This window comes from Convolutriloba macropyga, chromosome 2 (genome assembly GCF_964194025.1).
Source record: "Convolutriloba macropyga chromosome 2, txConMacr16.3, whole genome shotgun sequence".
NCBI classification, from domain to species: domain Eukaryota; kingdom Metazoa; phylum Xenacoelomorpha; order Acoela; family Convolutidae; genus Convolutriloba; species Convolutriloba macropyga.
In genome coordinates this window covers 68691857-68717553 of record NC_134469.1, presented here as the reverse complement: position 1 = coordinate 68717553, position 25697 = coordinate 68691857, and the positions used below count along the sequence as shown (strand labels likewise).

Below are 25697 nucleotides of genomic sequence, written 5' to 3'. Positions count from 1 at the left end.
CAGGAATTGGAGTTTGAGAAACGAGAGAACCCATATGAGAAAGAATTGACCCCGCAAGAGGCGGTGGCCCAGAAGGGAAGCAAAGAAGGCAGCTCCATCTCGGGAAACTTTCTTGGCAACTTGGGTTTCTTCAAAATGCAACATACTTGGGAAAAATTATCACCAGATGACACGGAAGAGAGGTAAACTTGCGATGATTAATCATCGTAAATTACATTCTGTCTTTAACCTGTTCTATCATCTCGGAATTAAAATGGTTCTCACTTCTGCAATTTAAGAGTTCTGATCATCTCTTCTATAGCTCTGAGGAAACTTAGAGGTGAAACAAACTAAATGCTCAATGGTTTCTTGTTCCGCCATTTTTGGCCGATCCTTTTGTTGTCCCACAGAGTTGAGAGTAGTATTGTTGGCGATTCCGTCAAGAGTAAAATAATAATTAAAATTGTTTTCGAGTTTTGTTTTTGTTTTCAAGAAGTTATTGCAGTTTGATGTCTTTGTATTCAATGACTGGGTTTTTCTTTCTAAAATGTTGACCTAGCTTTGCTAAAAAATACAAATGCGCTCAATGCATAATAGTTTTTTCGGTTCTTTACAACAAAACAAGGCTGCTGATTTTTTTTAGTTTTCCGATAATCTTCATTATTTTCGTATAAAAGGAGGGCTAGATTAACCTCTTTTACCCGGCAAAACCTATTGGAATAGCAATTTTGACATTTTCTTTGCCAATTTTTATTGATGCAATGCTGCTTCATTCAACATCAGCGTCATTTTCAATCTTTTTAGTTTCTTTTAGTTTTTGGAAAAATTAATATTTATAACAGCTAGATAAGAATAGTGAAAGTTTTTAAGTTTTTTGATCTCGCTAGGGCTGTCTAAATTGCAGTATTTGGGTTTTATTTGGAGCAATGTTGTATAGATCTGTTCACAATTTCCATTTTTTCGGTTACAATGAGAAATTAAAGCAATGTAGGGGGTATTAATCAAGCAAGTCCAATAAAAATCGCCAAAATTGGTACTTCCAAAGCGTGATTTCCTCTCTTTGAATGAAGCCAGGAAATGCAAAAATATTTGTGTTTTAGAAGAAAGTTTTTATGCTAGGAAGAAATTCAATTTCTCTTGCTGCTTAATTCCCTCAAATGAAGTTTGTAACAATTATATTATTCCTGTGACCTTTCTTATGCGACTCGCTTTTTGTCTGACCCATTTGACTGTGGTCCTCATAGCACGGGAAAAACAGGCAGTCTTCGTAGGGCATTCAGTGGCCGAGCAGCTCTCTTAACGCGTCACGCCTCATTCTAAATGGGCAATTAACAGAAACTGTTTTGAGGAGGAGATTTCCAGGAGGAAATGCGGTTTTTAGTCGTAAAATTTGACACGTAGAGTCACTCCCCGCACCCAACCCACTCAAACCCTAACCAGGCACCCACTCCGAACCACCCTCCTCTTCCTCCTCCACACTCACCGCCTAAGCCCCTCATTCCCACTCGAAACCCCCCGTCAAACCTCATCCAATATGGTGGTTCTGACCCCCTGGACACCCCCCCCCTCTCGTCCAGCTCTCCCACAGCCCTGCCTCATCACTTTAACCCCCCTCCCCTACCCCCCTCCCTTTCCGCTCACCGCCCCCCCCCCCCCCCACACACACACACACACACACACACATCCCCTTCAAAGCTGACATCCCACATACTTCTTCTTATGGTGTTTATATGTTATTGTTGAAATTGGTCCACGGGCTGTTATTGGTTTTTTTATTTTGAGAATGGTTTCATAAAATATTTGTTAATATTTGTGTTTTGTCCTTCATTTTATTTTTATGAAGTGTTTTATCAAGTATCAAATATGTTGTTATATCGAATATAAATAGCAGATCCATTTGAAAAAAAGTGCATTTGCTTAAGAGAACCTATTGAATATTTTATATTCATAGTTCATGATTTTATGGTTTTATCACTATTTGTATTTGAAGAGTTTTGACTTATGACTACAGAACATCAACATTTCCTTTTTGTAGTTGCTCTTTTGCTCTGATTGCTCATAATCTATTTACTGTATATTTTAATGTTACTGTTTTCCTTGTTTTTTATAAACACGTGTCAGGAGACATATATTTTGAACTGAGTTGCTGGTTAAAAGTTTATATGACTGTAAATTAATTTTTCGTTTTTTCGTGTTCTGAACCTGTTTGTTATCGTGTTCTAGGTTTCGACTTCTAATCTTGTCTCAATACAAAGGGCCGTCAAATTTTTTTGCGGACCAAAATCGAGTTACTTTTCATCAAACGAAGATCGACTCTGTCACTCTTAAAAAATCGAGAAATGCTTACTAAAGTTTGTTTCAAAAATATGTTTTATATTTATTACTAACATATCTTATCAACATCCAATTATCACATTTTACAATCATTTATTGTTTTTACCTTAAACTTATGCTTTTTTCGGAGAGACATTTTTGCTCCTCTGTAGTGTTTACCTTTATTTGTTGTTATATTTTTGCCGTGAAATTTTTTGTGTATTTAGAACGTTTTTTTGACTGTTATCTAATTGTGATTGAAAAAAAAAGTGGTTGACTAATTTGACATATATTTCTTGTTCTGTTCTACATGACGAACCTATTTTTCAAAATAATTCTTATTTTTGCTAAATGTCCGTCATTTGCTGTTCACGTTTCATTGTCACAAGATTTTTCAATCAAATTGGTGGTTTGTTTTGTTTTCGTTTGATCTGTATTCAGAACTCCGTTGACATTGTTGAGATTGCTTTTGCCCCGTTTTTTTTTTTTGTTTTTACTCTCACAGTGAGGTCAAATTTATTAAAGGCTGCTGTTTTGTAACAAAGAGTGTTATGAAGGTTAAGGATGCTCATACACCGGAACTTTTTTTAAATTTTGGTGTCACTACAACAATCCATAGAGCCAGTTCCTGGTGAATTCTACCAATCGGCAGCTGCATTGTTGTGTGAGAGGATAGTTATTACAGTACGTCGATGAATTATTGATGTTCGAATCTTTGGTTAACATTGATTTGTATTCATTATTTTCAAACTCAATTTTTAATCAATTTCTTCGCCCAAACTTTTACCTATTTTGATAAATAAGTAAATCAAAATATTCCTTATGACAATAATACTTTTGTTGATCCACAAAGAACGGTGTGGCTGAAAATGGTAGCTTGACGTTTTTGCAATAATTTGGCCAAATTTTCCCATATATTATATTTTTACAACTAGCAATAAATCAGTCTCGTTTGCTAGTACTATTTATAACTTTGAAAATCATTGTAGTGGAAACTTCAAGAAGTAAAACAATGGTTACTTGAATTTTTTGGCAAAGCTAATTGCACCAGCTGTTTTGATATTTTGTCGATATAAGGCAATTTTGTTCATTTTCAACGTCATGTCCGACCTATTTTAGTTTTCACTAAATTTTGGGGGAAAAAATAAGCAATTATGATGATAAAGAGAGAATAGTGCATTTTTTAAATCAAATCATGGCTGTTTTTTTTTTCGATCTGTTTGCAATTTTTGGAATCGGCTGTCAATGAGCTGTCGAGTATGAGTGGGGGTTTTTTGTAGAAAGGCTAATTTACTTATTATTTTGCTGTTTTTTTATTTGCGCTCGAATGCCGTCAAATATAATACATTTCTCTTAATGATGCACATGTCTTATTGTTGGATTCCACAAATGCCCACTTTTTTTTATGACTTTGTCGACATGTTTTGACAAAAAGCTTTTGAAGATCGGAATATTGTCCATATAATTTGCTGTCTTAATAGACAGTCTTATTTTTCGCAGATTTAATTGAAACATTAATGAAAGTTCCTTTGCTTAGGAAAATCTACTTACTATTTTCAGCTGAAAACCTCTGCTTTTTAAGCTTCCGCAGAAAGTGTATCCATAAAAATGTGGTGTTTCGTTTGTTAATGTTATTTTCTACAGACATATGCCTAGGTCTCAATACTGACAGGTCTTAATCTTTCCTTGAAAAGACATAAATTATCGTATACAATGCTCTCAATTGACTTCATTGATTTCATTGGGTTGTAAATTTGAACTTGTGAATGTCAATAAAACATGTTATGATCTCAATAATAATAGATCTAATCGGCACCATGAGGACTCATTCAACCATCAATTAGTATTTTTACTTTACACCAATGGTTTTTTCTACTTTAGTGATCATTTTTTCCTTAGCTTCAGTCATTATCTTCATTTACTATTCAAATGCCTTCGTGTTTTTGTCATTTTTGCCGTTTAAATGATTTAGATCATACTGTTCACCGTTTTCTATTTTTGATTCCAAAAAATGGATAACCATTCGGATAAATGGGTCATTTGTTATTTATTGTGGCTCCCTTATTTTTCGAAAACATTTTTAGTATTGTCAAATATCCACCCTTTGTCGTTTTCGTTTCTTTGTCTCTTTTTTTCAATGAAGCTGGTCATGTGTTTTGTTTTGTGACGACTGGTATTGTGAACATGATGAGATGAGTTCAAACATTTTAGCAAACAGTTTTAGTTTTGGAACAAAGAATTTAAAAATTTTATTGTAAAAACGATTGAAAAAATATTAAAAACAATTAAAAAATATTTTAAAACTTCAGTTCTGAGATCAATAAACTTGTTTGCTAATAGCTCTCAAACAAAGTTTGTAGAAATTATATTTTTCCTGTGGTCTTTTTTATGCAATTTTTTGCTTGACCAATTTTTTGTCTGACCCATTTGACCCAAAACGGGATAAACAGGTAGCAAACGGAAGGCATTAAGGACTCTTAAAGCCTTTCAGCCTGCTTGACTCTAAGTATGCAACTCAACAGAACTGTTTTTGAGACATAAATTTATGGGTGAACGCGGTTCTTAGAGTTTGACCCCCCACACTTCATACCCCTCTCCCCAGTTCACCCCCTGCCCACCCACCCACCCACCCACCCACCCACACACACACACACACACACACACACACACATACACACACACACACACACACACACACAAACACACACACACACACACACACACACACACACACACGCACATCAGCCAAATCCCCCCCACCCCCCGTAGGCTCCCCTTCTCGCCAAATCAGGCTGGAAAGGCTCCTCCCTTCGCAACTCCAGAAGACATAAAATTTGTGATAAAATTTTGTTGTTATTGAAAAACAAATTATTTGTGATTACAGCCGTGCTAATAAGTGTGGGGAATGCAAGGAGTACGTATACGAAGGATGCTTCTGTTCACGCTGTCAAATGGTGATACATCTGGAGCACAAAGATTGCCTGAGGAACACCCTGTGTGACCCAAATACTTTCAGAACGTCGCCTGATACCATCAAACTGAAGTATTTCAGGTAACCCTTTATCCTTTGAGTTTTATCTTACGTTTCAGCTAAATCGTGCAGCTTGTGGTTGAAACTAAGTAGGGTGGTTAACAGTGAACCTACTATCCTACTGTTATATACTTGGGTTCAAATGAATTCCAACTTTTTTCGATGAATTTCAACTTCCGAAGCTTACAGTCCCATTTTAACAATTTGAACTGAACTACCGTCGAATGATAGGAGATATATAAGTTACTTGCATAGCTTGCCAAAATCATTCAAGAACTTTTTCATGGCCTAACTAACCTTTTTGTCTTCTATCTCAATTTTAAGTTCTATTTGTCGTTTTCCGATTAATTGCAATATATTAAAACCGACTTTAAGGCTTGTAAAACAAGACTTGGCCAGTCTATATCCTCTGAAGAAATGATTGTGATTTTTCAAAATTTCAACCCACTCAGCGACATTCTTATGAGAGGTGTTTTTGCCATTCCAAAAATCTCCGATACCGATTAACTTGAATTGCAAGCTCATCAACAACTGTTTGTCTCTTAAACAAAAAATGTTGAAACTGTTCACCAATGCCCTTGTTTAATTCAGTTAAATTAAGAAATGGGATCTATTCTGTTTTGCAAACCCCCCATTCCCGCTAAGTGGCATATAAGTTTTACGCCCCAGGCGCATGTGCTATTTTGTACATAGTAACATGCTATATAACAACACATAATTTGTGAAGGGGGGCATAAAAAGACTGACGGAGGCCAAAAGAGATCTAAAAAAATGACAATGATTTATTAATTCAGGAGAGCTGTGGCAGACCAGCCGAAGGGAGATTTTGGGGAACCCAAATTTCTTCAGCATATGCTGGGTATAATGGAGGAGAGATTTATAAAGGACATCGGAATCTACAGACAGGAGGGAGTGAGGAAAAAGGCTGCTCTGCTGTGTGAGAAGATAGAGAATGATATTGACAGTGTAAGTGACCCTTAAATAAATGAGATCTGAAGCGCACTTTTCAAGTTGAGGTCACAGAACATAGTGAACTCTGATCGGACCCATTTTCAAGCGCACTGGATCTTCTGTTCAACGTACGAAAGTCTGGACTTAAGTTTGGATTAACTTTGATCAGGGACAACATAATGAGCACTTGCGTATTTTTGAGTACCATTGTGACTGGTTAGAGGTTATTTGTAGCGCTCAAAGGTCTGACCAATTTCAATTTTGAGCGCCACTGAAACCCTGGACAACTGTTTTTGTTGAGTTGTTTTGTTATTGTTGAGTCTGACCACTGACAGTCTGCAATGCACAAGCACAAAGGTCTGTCAAGTGTTGATTTCGAGGACACAAAATTATGGACAATGTCTGGGTTAGTTACTTTAAACTGCTAGTGTCTCCCACAGTATACAGTAAACAAAAGCATTGCAAAAGAGGAAAGCATTTTTAGGAAAAAATCTATAATTCTATCAGTCTATAATAAATCTGATATCAAGCGTTAACTGGGCCAAAACTATACCATCATTTGTGCTTTTTGATTACTTGTCTTTTTAGATTAGGTAAATAAGATTTTTCATTTAAGTTATGGCGCGTTTGTGAGTTTTTTTAAGTATTTGGTCGAAAATTATGGATTCTTGCTCAAAATAAGAATCTTGTATAATAAAGCTTTGAAAATTCCCTTATGAGCCACATAAAAGAGAAATTTTTACTTTGAGCACCTGTCAAACGAAAAATTGACTGTGTGAGGCACTGGTGGACAGGATAAAAAATTGTTGCAGATATTTTTTAATTAGAGAAAAAGATTTTCTACAAAGTACAAAATTTGTGAAAACTTTTGCTTTTTATTAAACTTTGTTTTTTTAAATATTTTCATAAGTGACAAAAAATTGCAAATTATAACAATTTTTAGTTTAAAATTGCGTTTGAACTTTTAACACTCTTAATTTGGCATTAAGCAAAAATAGAAAGCATTTCGTTAAAAATTTAATTTTTTACCTTTTTTGTGCAAAAAAATTAACCCCCTTGTTTGATCTAAGCATTTAGTTTTGGCGATGTTTGTATTACGGGAAAACATTTGAGCAACATTGGCAAATAAATAGTTTTGTACAAAAAAGCTACATTTTGAAAAATGCTGCAAGGATCAATTTAGATCAATTTATTAATTATAGCTGCGAAGCTGTAAGCTAAGCGGAGCTATATTGCGATGCATTCGGTTTTTTGTTTCTTCATCTGATGCTCTTTTTTGTTTTTACAATTGTTCACACAGCAAAGCTGAAAAAGTCAATTTTTCTGAATGACTTCTTCCTCTCACTAACTGCTTTTGCGCGCGTGACGTCATTTCTCTCTCTCTCTCGCTCTCTCTAGCAAGAGTTTTTTGCGTGATTAGATTGTGATAGTAAGTGACTTACCTCACTCAAAAGCATGACTTTTGCACTTTAAAATTTAACTTTAATTTGAATTAAATTTAGGTCAAAGGAACTCATATGCGCAATAAAGGTCCATAATGAAAGGACTTCTGCGCAATGAATTTTAACAGGCTGTATTAAATAATCGTTGAATTTTTTCATCAACTTTTTGAGCAGTGTCGATAACTTTTTAAATTTATATCTGTATCTGTTTTTATCTCTATTATACGGCACCTAAGTCAATTCTTTCGCAGCTATTCGGGCAAGCTGCCGGCTATTTTAATCTAATTGTCAGTTAATTGATTTTGAAAAAAAATGGAACCCTGTTTTATGATCACTCTTTTCATCGACATTAAATTTTAAAGTGTTTGAAAAATGGGGAAAAATTTGAAAGCTGAAATTTCGTGGGCAACGAATGATTTGCTTGAGAATTTTGATGATTTCTGCTTTCAAAAATTATTCTAGTCTCTTTGGAGATAGACTTTTCAAAAACACTTTGTTTTTTCTTCACTTTCTCCTAGGCTAGTAAAATTATCCTAAATTTTAAACGCAAGTTTTATCTTCCATTTAGTGCAAAATTCCAAGATCCTTGAAACGTTACTGGTTTTTATAGCTATTTTCTTGTTCACTAGCGTATAGCTTGATAGTTAGAAAACTGATCCTCTTAGACCTGAAAGCAAATTGGAGAACAAATTTGATTACGTAAAGAAGAACCTTATCCCATCGCTAATAAAATTTATCTCAACATTTTTAGTCATATTCAATGAACGTTGCATACGATGCAAAAAAAAACTGTATACAGAGAGTTTTATTTGCACCAGTTAGATCCAGATAATCAATAATATGAATACTCAAATTTTTTGTAAATGTTTTGTTAACTGACTTTGATTTTTATTGAAAAAAAAAACAAAGAACTAGTTGATTGTTTACCGTATTTGAGCCACCACGAAACGATATGTTGCCAACCATTTCATTAGAGATAAGATGTGATCTTTCATCACAAAAATTTCGGTTTAACTCAATTGCCAATCTATGACGAGATAACTTTGTTTTCTGGTCATGTCATGTGGTTGATGTAAAACAAAGTAAGAGCTGTCAAAGACTAACCAAACTGCTTATTTTTGCGAATACTTCAAAACCCAACGTGTGGGACTAAATACTATTCTATCAATGGAACTTTATTTAGAAAACGTGTTTTTGAACAAAAAACGGTGTTCACTGCATTGTCTCAGAGAAAAAAAGGAGAAAACTAACCATTTTGAAAACATCTGCTTTCTGAGATTGGTTAGATTCTTATATTTGAAATAGAAAGCCTAGAAATCTTTGATAACAGCAACTGAAAGGCATCGTGACTATTTCTTTTGGTCGATTGACAAACAAATAGAGAGAGTAGAAGCAAATTGACCTGATCAAATGTTTCTCAAATTCTACTGGAATATAAATTTTCTCTTCCCAGCCGTTTAATTATATATTTTGTTAAGTTTTTTCATACGAGCGAAAAAATTTTGATCCATTGCATTGGTATAAAAGATAAACAAACAACAATAGTGTATTGACCCCCAACTAAGTATTAATATCCTCGCGAAAAAATACATTAAGCTACTGCACACTTTGCACAGACAAAAACTCAAAGGAGCAATATTCTAATTGTGTCTCTTAAGAAAATTATCTGATATAATCACTGTTCTAATTTAAGTTGTCTCCATGTTCAAGTAAATAGAAAAACTACAAACTATAAGCTTTGTATCAATGCGTTTTTTTTCTGTTTCCTCACATCAAGTAGTAAGCGTTTTGTTTTGCTGTGTTATTCTGTCACTCCGTTTTGATGAGCTCATCAATCAAATACTCGGGGAAGAAACGGTAATTTTAAGAAAAAATATTCATTTTTTGAAACTTTTGATAAGAATGTTATTTTTTTTTTGAAATTTAGTAGAATAACTAACAATCGTCGTCAACATATTAGGTGAAGAAGCTGTTGCTTGCTTAGCAGTTATTAAGCGAGTTAGAGTCCAGTTTTTTTTATTACACCTCACAGGCAGACTTTAAATGAGTTTGTCTAAATTTGCCTTCTTGGAATTCCTCAAAAATGCATTTTTCCTAATTTGACGGAATTGCGTTAGTAGTTTCAAAAATGAAATCCGGTAATCAAATCCATTATCTCAATTCCGCAACTTGCAACAAATTGCCAAAATAATAAAATTCACAATATCTGGTTATCAATTCCATGGTTTTGTAGCTAATTATACGCTTAGTTGCACTCTATTGCTGACCAGATTGCTAATTGTAATCAGATTAAATTGTTGCTAACACTGATTTCTGAATTTATGTTTAATTTCTTAGAAGTGACTATTTTAAAAAAAAATAAGTAAAGGATTTTCTGTCAAACATTTTTATTTTAATTAGTTCATTGAGTTAGTTCAGAGTTGCGTTACATTCAAAACTGAAATTCAGGCTACGAGCTTTGTAGCCTGGATTGAGCAATTGTTAAATTTTCAAATATGTGGAACTGAGTTACTACTTTTCATTCAAATTAGCCTAGTTTTTGAACATAACCGGATTAAGCAAAGTTTATGTTAATCCAGTACATTAACTTAACATTCACATAGGAATTCATTTTACAATCTCAACTAAATTTTACCGAGGCAATTCAGGTCTGCTTTGCGGCGTAATGTTTTTAGGGCTAAATTGTTTCAAATACAAACGCTTTCATAGTGCTGGCAAGCCTCTCAGTGGCCCGCTCTAGGTTTATTAATTTTGTTTTTTCTTTAAGCAAATTTAAACTAGTGTTATAAAAAAGAATGGTTTTGAAATTTTCGACAAACTATTTCCTATGGTTGTTCTTAATTTGTTTCCTTCACCACTACCAAAAATGCGGTAATAGCATTATTTTAACCTAAACACAATTTTTTGTACAATTTATTTCCGCTTAAAATCAAAATGATTTTCATCTGAAAAGAATATTTTTCTGGAACAAAACAAATGTAGGAAAAGTAGATGATGGATAGCTCAGCCAAGGGTCTAATTGAAGATTCGGATTGCAGTTTGTAATGATTGCTCACAATGCCTGGAAAATGAAATCACTTAAAATAAATAGCATACACAAATAAATACCAGTGAACCCAAAAATCACGACCATCAGTTGCATCTCCTTTGGACAGGTGAAGTCGGCAGACATTTCGGATCACAAGGTGCTGGGCATGGTCATCAAGCACTACTTCCGCACCATTCCCAAGAGTCTCCTGGAGGAGAAGTTGTTTGACAGTTGGATGACCCTGGGGGCGGACATCGTCAAGAGCACCCACGAGGGCAACCCCATACCCCCTCACGTATTACCAGGCATTCACTACAACCTACAGGTTAATGTTCTCCATTCAATAAGTTTTTTTAAAAGCGGATAAGGCAACCTAACCTACGCAGTTTAAATTATAAAAAGGTTTTAGTCAATTAATAGTTTGTCAAAAGTAAAAGTTTTTTTGTCAGTGGATGAAGATTGAAGATGATTACACGCAAAACGTTAAACTCGTCAGACTTGACAGCTTTTTAGGGTTTTAGGTATTTTTCTCATCATTTGTCCTAACAAGCAGCTATATGTCATACCTCTCTTCCCAACTCAGTAGTAACTGACTCTGACGAAGTCACTGAGAAAATCTGGCATCGATCGAGAACTGCAAAGCGGTTCGAGATTTAAGCCAGAGTTTCAACGTTAATTTAGCAGAGTCAGGTAATCTTGCTTAAAAACTTTGCAAGTTTTAAAACATGTCAGCAGTTTCAAATTTTGGATTTGTATGGAGGAAAATATTGCATTCTAGAATCTGACAGTGCAGACGTCTCAATTTGATAATTATATGCAACAATTTCGTTCAGCTATTTCTTTGTTCTCGTAAAAAGGCATATATTTAGGATATAAGCAAACCTAAGTTAACGCCAGCTGTTTAGCCATGTCAAATAGGGTTTTCAGAGTACATGAATATCAAGGTTTCACACCGAATTTTATCCACTAGCGACATGCACGAAAAATCTCAATCAGAAAACAGGCTTTTTACTATTAAAAATGGCGTAAGTTGGAGCGCTCCAGAAATTTGGATCGATACAACCATTTCCTTCGCTGAAAAGATTTGTCTAGGTGTGATAATATAAGAAAAATGTCAAAATGTAACATAATCATTTTTTTAATGGCTCTCAAACGAAGTTTGTAGCAATTATATTACTCCTGTTGGTCTTCTTTATGCGATTTTCTCGCTTTCAGTTTTTGTCTGACGCATTTGACGTTTCGTCCTTAAAAACGGGATAAACAGGTAGCACCCAGCGGCAATTAAATCTCATTAGAGGCCCTTATCTGCAGTTAGTAGTCCTTCAAGTGCTTAGTGTGTCGAAGCTACTGGGAAGGCCGTAGTTTAAGTTTCAAATGTCAATTTGAGGAGTTTTTGAGACCACAATGTTACAATTTTTCTTGTTTTTTTGTCATTTTTCGAACTTCTTGGTCGACCAGTCTAAAATTGAGGCTGGTTAAAATTGATAAAGGTCTTACAAGTCATCATTACTTTTTATGCTCATTTTCAGAGCTATATGTTTTGGTAATTCAAACAAAAACCCGCAAATTTATACCAATTTTCAGAATTTTTCTCAAGCTTGAATATTTATGTAATTTTTTGAGTTTTGTCAGCCCTAGGTGTCAAGGAACCTCCACTAGGGTTTGATAATAGATTTTTGCATAGTTTCTACTGGAAATGGAATGTTTTACCACGAGTTTAAGCAATTTTAAAAAAAAAAAATTAGAAGACATTTATTGTCATTATTCAAATTGTTTCAGTTCCAGGGGCTAAAATATCAATAAAGTTTGGATAAAAGTTAACTGACAAATTTTTATTTGCCTTGGAATAGATTTCAAGATTTGAATATCACAAATTTTTTTGGCAACCTTTTTTTATAAAACTTTATTTCAAGTTTTTGAAAATTTTTTTTTTCATTTTTTTAGGTTTCTGGAGCCTCAAGACTCAAGGAACCTCCTCTAGGGCTAGCTAATAGGTTACGGCGTATATTCTAGATATAATGGAATGTTTTTCAAGATTTATAATATCACGAATTTGTGGAATTTTATAAAATCATTGCAATTTTTTGAATAATTTTGAATTTTCTTCCGGCACCAGGCGCCAGGGACCTCCTGTAAGGTTTGATAATAATCAGCTGCCTAATTTCAAGAGTGGATGGAATGGTTATCATTTTTTTGTGACCCGAGTTTTTGCAGTTTTTCGACAAATTTTTTTTCTTCAAATTTTCGGATAATTATTACCATGTTCGAAGTCTATGGATCTTTAAGAGCCAGAGCAAAAATTTAACGCTTGAAATAGAAATAGTGGATTGTCTCTTGAGAAAATGAAATGGTTCTAAAGATATTAATATCACGAATTTTGGCAAGATATTGTTAAAATGTGTGATAGTTAAAATTTTTGAATAATTTTGTCCTTTTCTGTATTTAACTATGATTACTGACCATCGAAACTTTATAAGTCTTGCAGATGGGTTACATGACAGAACTCCAGAGAGATAAACTTTGTAAATACGTTTTCATTGAAAAACCTGAAAACTTGCAGTATCGAATCTCATCATGGAAAATTATCCTAGCTCTCTCTCTCTCTCCCTGTCGGTTGGGGTTTCTTTCCTTCTCTTTATCGTTCACGTTTTATCTCTCTCTCTTTCTTTCCTTAACTCTTTTGTTGAGGCCCCAATTCAGCTGTTGTCATGTGGCATGATGTCATCATCTATTACCCTCACCTCACGCCGCTTCAATGAAGCTAAAGCTAGCCTCTCTAAACCGTAGCTATTTAATGACAAAGCTAACCGCTCGCCGGTATTTTGGGAACAATCCGCCCGACGTTAATCGGTTATGTTTTCATTTTGATTTTTTTCACGGACATGAATTTTACATGAAAAAAACAAACATATCTTACCTCTTTGCCACGGTGAAACATACCGGAAATAATACATACCGGAAAAAGTCCAATCACAGTAATCATATTTCAAATCAATCACTACTATTGTTGCACAGGTAATTTAAATATAAACTTATACTGCCTGACCTATCGGCCATTATATCATTGAAATTGCAGTGACATGCTTTATATATGATCATAAATTACTTCGACTGTATGTGTAAAGTAAATATATTGCTAAGAAAAATGTCTTGTTTTTCTGGGCTTTTGTTTTTGAAGTAATATATAGTTGGTTAACTTATCGTCTAGTGCTTCGTGTTTGGTTTTTGATTTTATTTGTTGAAATTATATCCTCAAAGTTTCAAACTGATGCCAATTTTTGTTGCATAAGACGAATATTAACCCCACTAAAACTACCCCTAAATCTTACATCTTTTTGACACTTTTTTCTAAGCGGTGAATTTATGTAAATTCACCACTGGAGTAAGCGATGAACGTACAAACAATCCCTACATTTCACCGCTAAAATTTATAATTTCACCGTTAAAAATCGCAAATCTTACAAAAATTCACCGCGCATGTTTTACAGAAAGTAGAGTGAATTTGATTTACATTGAAAACAAAAATGTTAGAAGTTAGTGAGAGATGCCGCAGTGGACGAAGAAAATGCCATGCAGGAGGTGAGAGGTTCCAACCTTTTTAGGGGCGGTGAAATTCGGTGAATTTTTCTAAGTTCACCAGTTACTATAGCGGTGAAAGTATATAATTCCACCGCATTTCACGGCAAAAATATGTACGAAATTTGCGGTGATAAAAAATAACATTTTGTCATCACTAATCTTACATATTTTTCCTGTTTTTCTTCGACCCGGGTTATTCAAATTATGGTAGAGGAAATCTTATCCAGACAAGCGATCTAATTTTTCAATTTGACAATTTATACCAAAATTGTGTTGTTTAAGTTTACTTTTTTTTATTAGATTTATTATAATTTTTTTTCTTTTTGAAGAGGTAATTGATTGTTTTTATATCTTGAGTTTTCACTATTCGTTCTGATCTTGTCAAAACAGATAATCTTTCGATGAAATTTTTTGGCTCTTTATTTTTTGGACATTGTAAATGATGCCGTTGACATCGCCACTGTTGTTTGCTTTCTGTGATGTTGAATTGCAAAGCAGTTCAGAAAATTTTTTCAACCATTGATTGCTTTCCGTTTTCAATTGCTAAAGTTTTTGCTTTCCGAATTGTTCAATTGTTGCACAGAATTGAAGCCAATTTTTGCTCAAATTGTGGGCGCTGATTGATTCCCTCAATCCCAAGTGCAAGAGAAGACATTTGCAATATGCGCGTTTTCAAATCATATGCGCCACCTCAGAAGAAAGTTTTACATTATTACTTGTATTGCCAAAAATCAGGACATTAACTTACGGTTCAAGTGAAGTTGTAATTCATGCTTTGTAGATTTTTGCTACACCCATATGATCAGCAAAATTATAATTTGAATTGTGCGGTTGATTATATTTTACAAATAAACTTATGGAATTGATCTCTTCATAAGCTTTAAGATATCATATTGTTGAATTTGGGCGACAAAACTTTTGTAGTGCATCTTGACTCTTATTTTCTTGCCTGATTTCTTCTCTCTCGGCCATAATGGTTGTTGGTTTTGCAAATTTTACATGAATTTCTATTTGCTCGGAAAGATGTTTTGCCATTTGCGGTCCTGTTTTGACCACAAATGAGTAATATTTTTAGCTCCGTTATTGTCTCCAATTATTTCAATTTTTTTAAAAAACGAATTGAATTTCGATTTTAGTGTGGAAACAAAATTGACTTAAAACTCATTCTACTTTGAGATCTCCGGAGACTTTTGATTAATTTCTTCTTCATGATTTTTGCCTATTTCTAAAACAGTTGTCAGATGCAATTAACGCTAGGAGTTTTTTGTTTCAGGTAGCATTTACTTATATTTTAGCTGGGGTTATTTATTTGTCCTTATCTTCAAAGTGCCTTATGACGTTTTTGCTTTTCGAATTTTTTTGCTTAATTTAAGCAGATTCGAATAAAAATTATCCGAATCGCGGAACAATTAGATGCTGTCTAATCTTGAGCAAATGAATATGAATTAAAACTCAATAACAGAACTCAAATCCGTGTTACACAGTTACCAACACTATCATTCTCTTCCATCATACCGTTGCTAATTAATCACTCCATTGCTATTTTCCATTCATAGTTATAGTTCAATTTGTTTCTGTCTGTTATGTTACTATTCATTCCTGTTCATTCTTTATTACTTTCCATGTTCAAGTATTTTCCTAATTTTGCTCGTACCATGATGCAAAGATTTTGAATTCCGCATACTCATTTTATATTGGTTGTCTAATCATTACTTGGCTGCTAAGTTATTCGGTAAAACCTGTGCTGCCATAGAAATCAGTTGCTTTTAGTTCTTCTGATTACTATGGAAATTTTGGTTCGACTGAGTAACTCAGCATTAGAAACTAATGATCAGACAACCAACATGAAATGGGTATTAAACGATCGCGGCGCGAATCAAGTAGTTTAACTGGTTGTGCTGACTCGCGGAGCGAATCAGGCTTATTTCTAATTCTGAACATATTGTCAATCGCGTTGCAAATGAGTTAGTTTTTTTTCTTTATTCGCCTGGCAAAGAAACAACATGAAGAATTAAACTCAATTGATTACTATGGAAGTTCTGATTTGACTGAATAACTGAGTTGCGGACTAATAATTAGACAAAAAACACAAAATGGGTAAAAAACAATTCAGAATGTTTACATCATGACAAGAGCAAAAATTAGACTAGACATAAATATTGGTAGTATTGTGGAATGAGAAAATGCAAATAGAAACATCAAAGACCTAAACAAACTGTGCTTAAAAGGCAAAATGAACTAGAATTGTAAATTGAAACTAGCGATGGAATGATAAATTAGCAGCGGATTTATTTGGAAAAGAATAATATCGTTGGTAACAGTGTACCACATATCTCCCCTTAGCAACGAAAGTTAAGCTTTTTAAAATTTTTCTTTCAAAGACACGATTTCTTGACAGGAAATTAGATAAAAACTTGAAATGGTTAGCTACTAATACTATAAATGTTTGTTTGTTTTTAAAATTTGAGGCTTCTAAAGGCGGTCTGAGTTTGAGTGCATTTCCGTTTCTAGAGCAGTTAGCGTTTGTGCGCTTATCTTTGGGGAAATGTAAGTTTGCTCCGCCGGGAATATTTGCAGTGAGACTATAGCTATTTCAAATTGACTGTCTTGAGGGGAGTTTCGATCCACGAGTGATTGAATATTATCTGCAATCGTCGTTCGCGTGGTGACTGGCTCAAGGGCAGATGTTCTGCTCTGTGTAAATTGGGTAGATTGTTGTTGCTTAGCTCATTTTTCATCCGGACGGCTATTATAGTAGTGCATGAGACCGTTGACCCGTCTGTCTCCGGCTCTTTTCTCGAGCGTTTACTTCATCTCGGCTCTGCCGGACAATTGTTATTTGGTATTCCGGGGTATTGGGGCTCTTCGTTATTATTGAGGCGAAGGTGTTGGAGAAGGTAGTGGCTTAATAGGCAGAAGTATTCGCAGGGCGCTCGATATGTCTGATTTTACTGGAGAGTTTTTACTTGTGTCATCGGAGTGATTGCACCTGTTTATTTTCTTGTCTCCCTCTACTTTTGTCTCAACTCCCAAGCGTGCTTAGTCATTTTATCCTCTCTTACTCTGCCGGTTGGCGTTTTTGGCCTCCGATCCCCGTAGATCCTTAACGGCGTGTCCTTTCTGGCTTAAGACAGAATTTAGCCATATGTGATTTCCTGATTGTCAACTTCATTTTGCCAGGTTGATTACGAAGGTGTATTCTGGTATATTCTTGGCTAGAATTAATTGTACCGATTCTTTTGTTCTTGAAGTCGGTCGCCCTCTCCCTCTATGCGAGCAAGACGTGATTGGCCCTGCGGATCGCTGACTTTTCTATCTGTCGCTTCTTTGATGTTGTTGGTCTTGCTCGTCTCGATCTCTGTGTCACTTCTTTCTGGGTCGTCCCAATTTTTTTGCCCTGATTAGCTGTGTCCAGTCCACAGTGTCTTGGTCTAAATAATTAGTAATAAGATTTTCACAAGACAGCTTACAGATGTTAGTTTCAGAGCTTTTATTGTTCAGCAGCGTTTTTGGGAGTTTTTCGAAATGTGCCTGGTCTAGAGAGATTTTTATTATTTTCTGTTTGCAAATGCGTAGTTATAAAAATATTGCGTTCATTGAGCTTTTTATATTGAAATTAGATTAAGCTGCATCTTTGATGCGTCCGAGCTTATGTTTGATACTTTGTATTAGGCTCTCATTTAGGCCTATAGCTCTGTAGTCACTGAGTGACGCTGCAATATTTTTCCAATATTTTGATGTTCGCAAAAAATGCCGGTTTGCTTGCCCACTTGACGTCGAGTTTGGTCTAAGCTAACGCAGCGCGGTACACCGTGCATTAAAATTCAGTTCTGTAGAAACTTTGTGTGCTATTAGCAGTAGCAGGTCCACATACTTTTGCTTAAAGAAGTTTAGAGAAGTGGTCTATGCAGGCTAAAAAAAGTATTTCTTGAATTCTTTCACGGTAGATATGGCCTCCAAAATCAATCTTTATCTCCTCGTTCACTTCCCTGCACGCTTTAATAGAAAGGCATTTTGTAGAGGGAATTATACGTTTAATTTTTTACCTATATTTATACAGGGTGCGCATTTGAAAGTTTTGGACAGAAGATGACGGTTCATGTATTCTGCTTCCGGGGTGTATACTGTTTATGACATCGAAGTATGCATCCTTGATTGCGTGCGGGGTTGCGATTCTCGGGGTAATAACCACCCAGTGTTTTGAACGCTGTTTATTGTTCTTGAGTAGTGCTGTTTATCCTGACTTGGTTCAATTTTCCCATTTCCATATTTAATGCCGTTTGGAGTGCTTTCTTTTGCTTAACTGTTTCGCGGAGCCGTTGGCGTTGTATATCAATATCCGACATGTTTGTGATGAATATAAATCGTATGAATGTTTCCTCACAGTCTGCGAAGCTAAAATTTTCCGCTAATTGTTTGAGAGTACTGTAAAATTGCTTTACGCTATCACCTTTTTCTGCTTTTGTTAAAACGATGGATACCTATCAAAAGTGACGTTGCGGGTTGTCACAAATGGTGCTTCCTTCCATTATGGTCCACAATTCGATTGTCGACATTTCATTTGTCATCGCGTGTGGTTCATTGCGTTTTGAAATGCGTCTACTCTTGGTGCCAATAATCAGATACAATAGGGACACACGCTTTTGGTTACCTCTGTAATGAGGCTCAGGTGGTAGAGTTACTGCATCTGGCTTTGGGTTGAGTGGGGCGTCTAGATTGATGACTTCTATGGCCAAGCTATTACAAGTTTTACTTGACTGCTATTACAAGTTTTTCTTGTGTGCGCCGCTTTTTCCCGCGCAGTCGTTGTTCTGATGAGGCTTTTTCTCAAAAAAGGATCGGTTACCAGAGGTGTTTTGGGATCCTACTGAATAATTTAGCATCAGACTGATAATTAGACAAACAGCACGAAATGGTTATGAAAAATTTAAAATTTTACATCATGGTATGAACAAAAGTATGAACAGAGTTCAATATGGAAAGTTTTAACGAATGAACAAGTATGAATAGAAACATCACAGACATAAACAAATTATGGTTGGAGGGCAAATTGAACTAGAACTATTAATTGAAATCGGCAATGGAAAAATAAATTAGCAGTTGGTCAGATTATGGTAATGTTGGTACCTGTGTACCAAAAAATCGAGAATTCTTTTATGTATCACGAATCACCTAAGCAATTTGAATCAAAGAAGAGATTTGCGAAATTGAACTAATATAGGATATGTATATCACAAATGTATGAAGATACAAAATTTGAAACCAGCTCGACAAATGTGTGACAAAATTAACTAAAAAATTATACCAATTAGACTCTTTTAATGATTGGGCGAGGATGATGATGGACTTGTCATAATAGTTATTAGTTTTAGATGTAGCAGCTAAATCGGGAAGAGTTCTTAGCGAAATTTGATTCAGGAACGATTATGATCTGATGCATCTGTATACATAAATGAAACTAGATTCATTTAGTACTCCTAAAAAATAAATGGATCTTAGAATGGAGTGAATAAGCTGTTGGACTACAAAAATATAACAAACGAAAGCAAAAGTCAAGAAAAAAACTAAAAATTTTTTACGATAACAATTTGTCAGAACCACTAAAACCATGCGCTTATACTGAAACCGTACCATAATCCCGCTCCTCCTTGTTTTTTAAAATAGTATCTATCATTCATTAAGCCCTGCTGAATTTCTTGTAAGTAAAAAAAGTTTACATAAAACCTCTTCATCTTTTGAGGAAATATTTTGAAAAAAAGTCGCGCCCCATTAAAATCTAGAAACTTTTCTTGTTAGGAAACAGGACGAGATAAAGATCAGCCTAGATGTTACTGCGCAATCTAACAAAATACTCATTTGTTCAAGTGGTTGCGAAACAGATCAACTTTTCAAAAAAGTTTTTCAGGTTGTCAAAAATAAAATTGCATTTTTTTAATTATCGAGTTTTAATTTGTAAAAAACTGGCGAAATAATAATTCCAGAAGACTCTCAAAGCCAGCGGGTATAGAACTAGTTCGCTTGTTAATTAAAAAGGATACGGAAGCAGTTTTAAGGTATCTACTCCCAGCAAATTTAAAATGATTGGGCTAAAAAAGCAAATTTGTTCACAAAAAAAAGTCGAATTTTGACAAATTAAGCAAAAATTCTAGCCAAAAAATTTGGTTCGAAGAATTCAGCAACCCATCTCTGTCTTTAGGGATAAAATTAATGACACTACAATAAAAAATTTGAACGAAGTTTAGCAAAATTGACGAAAATTAGGTCAAAATTACCGAAAATTTGAATAAAAACAGCTGAATTACGTCACATATTCGCAAAACTTTAAACCTCGATAACTCCCTATGAAAAAGCAAAAATTGAAAAAATCTTTTTAATTCCATATTCTACGCTGGACGGGCTTTTTAATGATACCACTCACAACTCTCTACGATGATTATATCGATCGGCCAAATTTGACTGAACAAAAAAACCCATTTGAGTGTATAGTTCCTCCCCCACTAAAGTGGGTCGGAACAACTAGGTTCAGTTCAGTGGCTTTCCCGGAGATGGACCATCTTGGCAACCCTATCCAATACAACCAGATGTAGCCACATGTTCTCCTTAAAATTTTGCTCAAGATGTTGACATTTCTGCCGAGAAAACCCGGTTTCGGAAAAAACCACGGAAAAAATTCATACTTAATTTTAAATAGGAAATAAACCCCCATGTCAATGACCCCCCACTCGACTTTTAACGAGCTGCGCCATGCCTTAACCACTCGTGGGATTTGATATAAAACTATTACAGCCGAATAAATTAGCACGACCAAAATTCAAATTTAAAATGGGGATTTATTTCCAACCATACACGTTAATTTTGAATATCTGAACCAATACTCCCTCCATACATGACTATCATTGCGTGGATAGGTTTGCCAAGAAAAGACGTTGACAATCAAAAGAGGGTGTTTTAGTCTATAGGAGAAGCAAACAGACGGGCGACTAAGATCCTGATGCTGCACTTGACAAAAGTGGTGTCCTTTTCTGCAAACAATAACATGAACTCGCACAATTTGGGTGTAGTGTTTGGACCCAATCTCATCCGGAAGACCAAATCGGAGACAGTCGTTTCTTCCAGCAGTTTCCAGATTACTGCCGAGGCCAGCAAGGACCACACTGACCTGCTCAAAACTGTCATGGCCTACATGATAGACAACTATGAACAGGTATCTGCTAATTACTGGCATTTGTATTAATGGTTCTTTTCCATAACAGACTCTCAGTTATTGCCCACAAGATTCATGATTGGACCATACCACAGCAGACATGATAGAATTGTAAACTTCTAAGTTTTACGTCTCATGGAGTCTAGTTCGCGCTTTCTCATTGGGTCAGTTTTAAATGCGTGGTTTAAAATGCAAACTTTAAGCATTTTTTAAGCAGTTTTGAAAATACAATACCGTAATGAAGATGTTATGAAATAGGTGTTCGAGAACGAAGCTTTCACGAGCTCTTTCTCCAAAAGCACAGCCAGTTCTTCAATTGCAAGCAACACTTTGCCGGAATCGAACCGGGCCAGTCACGTGAGTTCAGAAGGAGGTAATGGACAGTATGTGGAGCTGGATCCCTTGCAAGTCACAACTTTAGCGGCACTGAAACGAGCATCGGATCTGTCCAGCGAGATGCACTCGGCGTCATCCACTGAGCATTTTCCACCCATCGACGATTCCCCGTCAACGAGTCGAAGTCGAACTCCAGCGCCTGCACCGGACGACCAATCGACCCCGAGTTCTTCACGACAACAACATCAACAGTACACATTACTGCAAAGTGCGCAAAAGTCAGCACAAATGAGCAAAACTTCGTCGAATTATGAACTAAGCTAAATTTCTCCCAAAATCTATCACAACGTCATAATTAACGGCTACCGAATAGTCAGTAATTCATTGATCAAGTAGTAAGTTTGTTTAGATATAAGATGTCTAGCTATAATGTTCAATATTTTCTTTGTCTGTGGACGCTCCGAAACTCATCAAATCATGTGAAAAAATCACTAAGTTTATTTCCTACTCATTGTATTTTCCCAATTTAGTTGTTATTTTCATCAAAAAGTTTTATTCGTTTCTTGAGCAACAACAAACCAGATTAAACAAGACGTATATTTATAGCCAATTAATTTACTCAGAAGGTTTAAACGTTTTTCTCGACCCAAGTTTTACTACTAGAATTGTAAGCGCTTGTGGAAAACAGTTACAGTAAAGTTTTTAAAAAATGTAATTATCCGTCAATTTTATCTTTGACTATCTTTGAAGCGTTATTCCCATTTGATCACATTTATCCACGCTTACCGACATTTCGTACCAACTTAAGGCTCTTGACCATAATAAAATTAACTACACAAACAGCGCGGCAATTCGGCAGAAAGAAAGCCCAATCAATGATTAATTCCATGGAAGTGCCTCCCAAAATTACTGCAGATCAAGACCACATTTGGCCACATGACTAATTTTTCAGGCCAGTTGCAGAATTGTCTGAAATTTTATATCATGATAATCGGTTACACTATCGGTGCAACTGATGAAGAATTCATGTTTTTTTGTTGTTGCTGTTCATGGTTAACTAATCAATTTTTAATGTGAAAAATATTAACATAAAGTGAGAGAAAGTGACCGGGTATTATTACTATTGTCCATAAAATCCAACATCAGTCCCAGAAATAAAGGTGTGTAAGTCGTGTGGATATTTCTATTTCTAAAAACAATTATTTTAGTGGTACCAGATAAAAAAATATTTAAAACTTTGCCAATGAGGGCGCCCAAAGATGAAGTATGTACTTCAATACCCCACTTTCTAAGGTTTTTAAATAATAAAGCAAAATTCTCCTATGAATGCAAGCATTTGGCAGCTTGTGGTTGCTGGATAAATTAGCGCGGAATAAAAAACTTTGCAAATTCTAGGTCAATAAATGCAGATATAATAATTATAGAAGGGCTTTAATGAGCCCTCAAATTTCTTCACATCTTGATTTCGTTTTTCAACGCAATAGAATGATCTAATAAAATTATTATCGAGTCAATTTACTAATGAAAGTTTTTTAGTTGGTATATAAAAAGAATTTTCGAGTCAATTTACTAATGAAAGTAGATAAAAAGAATTTTCGAGTCAATTTACTAATGAAAGTTTTTTAGTTGGTATATAAAGAGAAACATGAAGAAGCTTAAAATAAAATTATATCAAAAGCTGCAGTTATGAGCCACCAATTCGCTAGTTTTTTCGATTACTAAAATTTGACTTGAAATCTTGACCTGGACCTTAATTGGGAGAAGTCAAGAGTTTTAGAAATATTTCAGTAATTTTTTTCTCATTCTCGAAGAACACGACAGCAACCAAACACTGCTGTCTCAGTTCAGGAGATGTTCAAAAAAATCAGAACATTTAAAATAACATGACGGCTTGAAAAACTATTCAAAAATTTTTACGTTGCAACTATTACGTTGCGAGCAACTATTAGGTTGCTTGTCCAATACAAAAAGTATTTAGCATATATCACAAAAAAATTATGCAAACGTGATATCCAATGAGTTTTGCATTAAATGAAAGAATTTATCAAAAAAGCGCTGTTTTGACCTGTTCGTTGGCCACTTTCGCAAATTTGCTTGGCCTTTGTTGTCATCCTTTCTATGAGAATCTATAACAGAACGATAGAGTTCAATCAATCAGTACTCAACATCTCATATCAACTTGTCTTAATGGATCTTTTGATTCTAAACCAAATAGTGACAAATAAACTTCCAATGCGGGCAAAGCAATTAAAGGAAATGAGAAATGAGCATCCCAAAACACGATGTAACAAGAAAAAGTTATACCGAAAACAATGTTCCCACCAGCGTTGCCGATATAATTTTTTTACAGAGATACAGGCTACAACAGTCTGATGTCTGGCAATTCTTTTCCCAACTATAGTCAATATTCAAGTCCTCCCAAAATCAAAAGAGAAGTCAGAGAACATTTATTTGACTTAGTTAAGAAGAATTTTGAGTGCAAATCAAACACATATGGATGAACTGAAAGAAAAATTTTATAAGGACTTTTTAAAAGATATACTAACAGTAATGCATTGACTGAGACCTTATCTTTGTTAAATTGCTATATTTTAATCGCTGTATTTTCAAAGTTATTATGTTTGCGTTCAGACTGTAAATATGTGATAGGAATGGCCTGTTTACGTCAAAAGGATGTTCTGTTGCATTTCAAAAAAGAGCTAGAACTGTAAGAAACTATTTTTTAAAGCGCATTTATATCAAACGTTTTGAATAAATCCTGAAGCCAGAAACAGCAATAGATTATAAAAAATTGAATTTCAACAGTTGAACTGATATTTAACACGCTTCATTGCTGCAGTGAACAAATTCTATAAAACGAATTGCAGTCTTCATATGAATTTTTTTTATATATTACAATAATTGACATAAAAGTTTAATAAGATCGTTTAAGTTTTTGAATTATTTGAAACGCAACAAGACACTGTTTGCTCTCAGCTGTGGTGCAGAGAAAAATGTTTATAGGTAATTTGGGAAGTAGCAATTATATAAATCAGCGAATTTTGGGAAATTTGCACAATCATTTTTTTTGTTTAAATTGTGGCCCTGCCAACTGCTCATGTTTGCAATTTTATCTAGATAAAAGCTCATTTTAGCAATCCAGTGGCTGAAAAGCGAACTTTTATTTCCATTTTTTGTATTGAAAAATGCAAAAAAAACAGTATTTTCGTCTGCCTTAAAATGAATGAGTCATTAACTTTCTGTGGGTTGAAGTTATCCGTTGCCTTATCTAAAAAAACTATGAAATCAAAAAAAAATAATTTAACCAAACCAACGTAAGAAAAATTCTGGAAAAACAGATAGTTGGACCATTACGCAAGACAGTATCTTTTCTATTCATCTTCTGTTCAACACAGATGTAAAAAACAATTAATTTTGTGAAATTTTCGAATGCTTTTCACAGTGTATCTCACATACTAAAAAGCCCTTGATACCATCAATTTTTTTTCATCTCTTAAATTATACCAAATTGGGTTTGATATCACTTTTGCAGTTTTTTGTGATATTTAAATGATAGACATCAGCAAATTCTATTAATTCGGAAAAAATCCCACTTTCGGTTTCGGCAAACTATCAGTGGTGTGCCTCGAATGTCAATTCTTGCAAAGTTTCTTTTTTTCTTAATTTATAATTTATCTACCCAAAACATTTCTCATTGAGGGCATTTTATACGCAAATGGCACAAAAATCATCAGCACTGTGGACAATAAAATTCAACCAAAAAAATTTACTGAAAAAACTATTGTTAGGAGCAATGAAAAAATGTTAAACTTCAACTATGAAAGCGTGCATTTG

At 34.7% G+C, this 25697-nt stretch overlaps 1 protein-coding gene across 1 annotated transcript in view; it reads left to right on the top strand.

The window, feature by feature from the left end:
- Window positions 1-22412, top strand: part of LOC142334650 (rho GTPase-activating protein 45-like) — a 75630-nt gene extending 53218 nt beyond the window's left edge. The window contains exons 10-15 of the mRNA XM_075382855.1: window positions 1-182; window positions 5177-5344; window positions 6118-6289; window positions 10872-11069; window positions 21276-21527; window positions 21786-22412. The exon at window positions 1-182 is cut by the window's left edge and continues 45 nt beyond it. Of these exons, the coding sequence (XP_075238970.1) occupies window positions 1-182; window positions 5177-5344; window positions 6118-6289; window positions 10872-11069; window positions 21276-21527; window positions 21786-22187 (1374 nt within the window). The 3' untranslated portion in view covers window positions 22188-22412. The remainder of the gene's footprint in view (window positions 183-5176; window positions 5345-6117; window positions 6290-10871; window positions 11070-21275; window positions 21528-21785) is intronic.
- Window positions 22413-25697: the final 3285 nt, after the last annotated feature.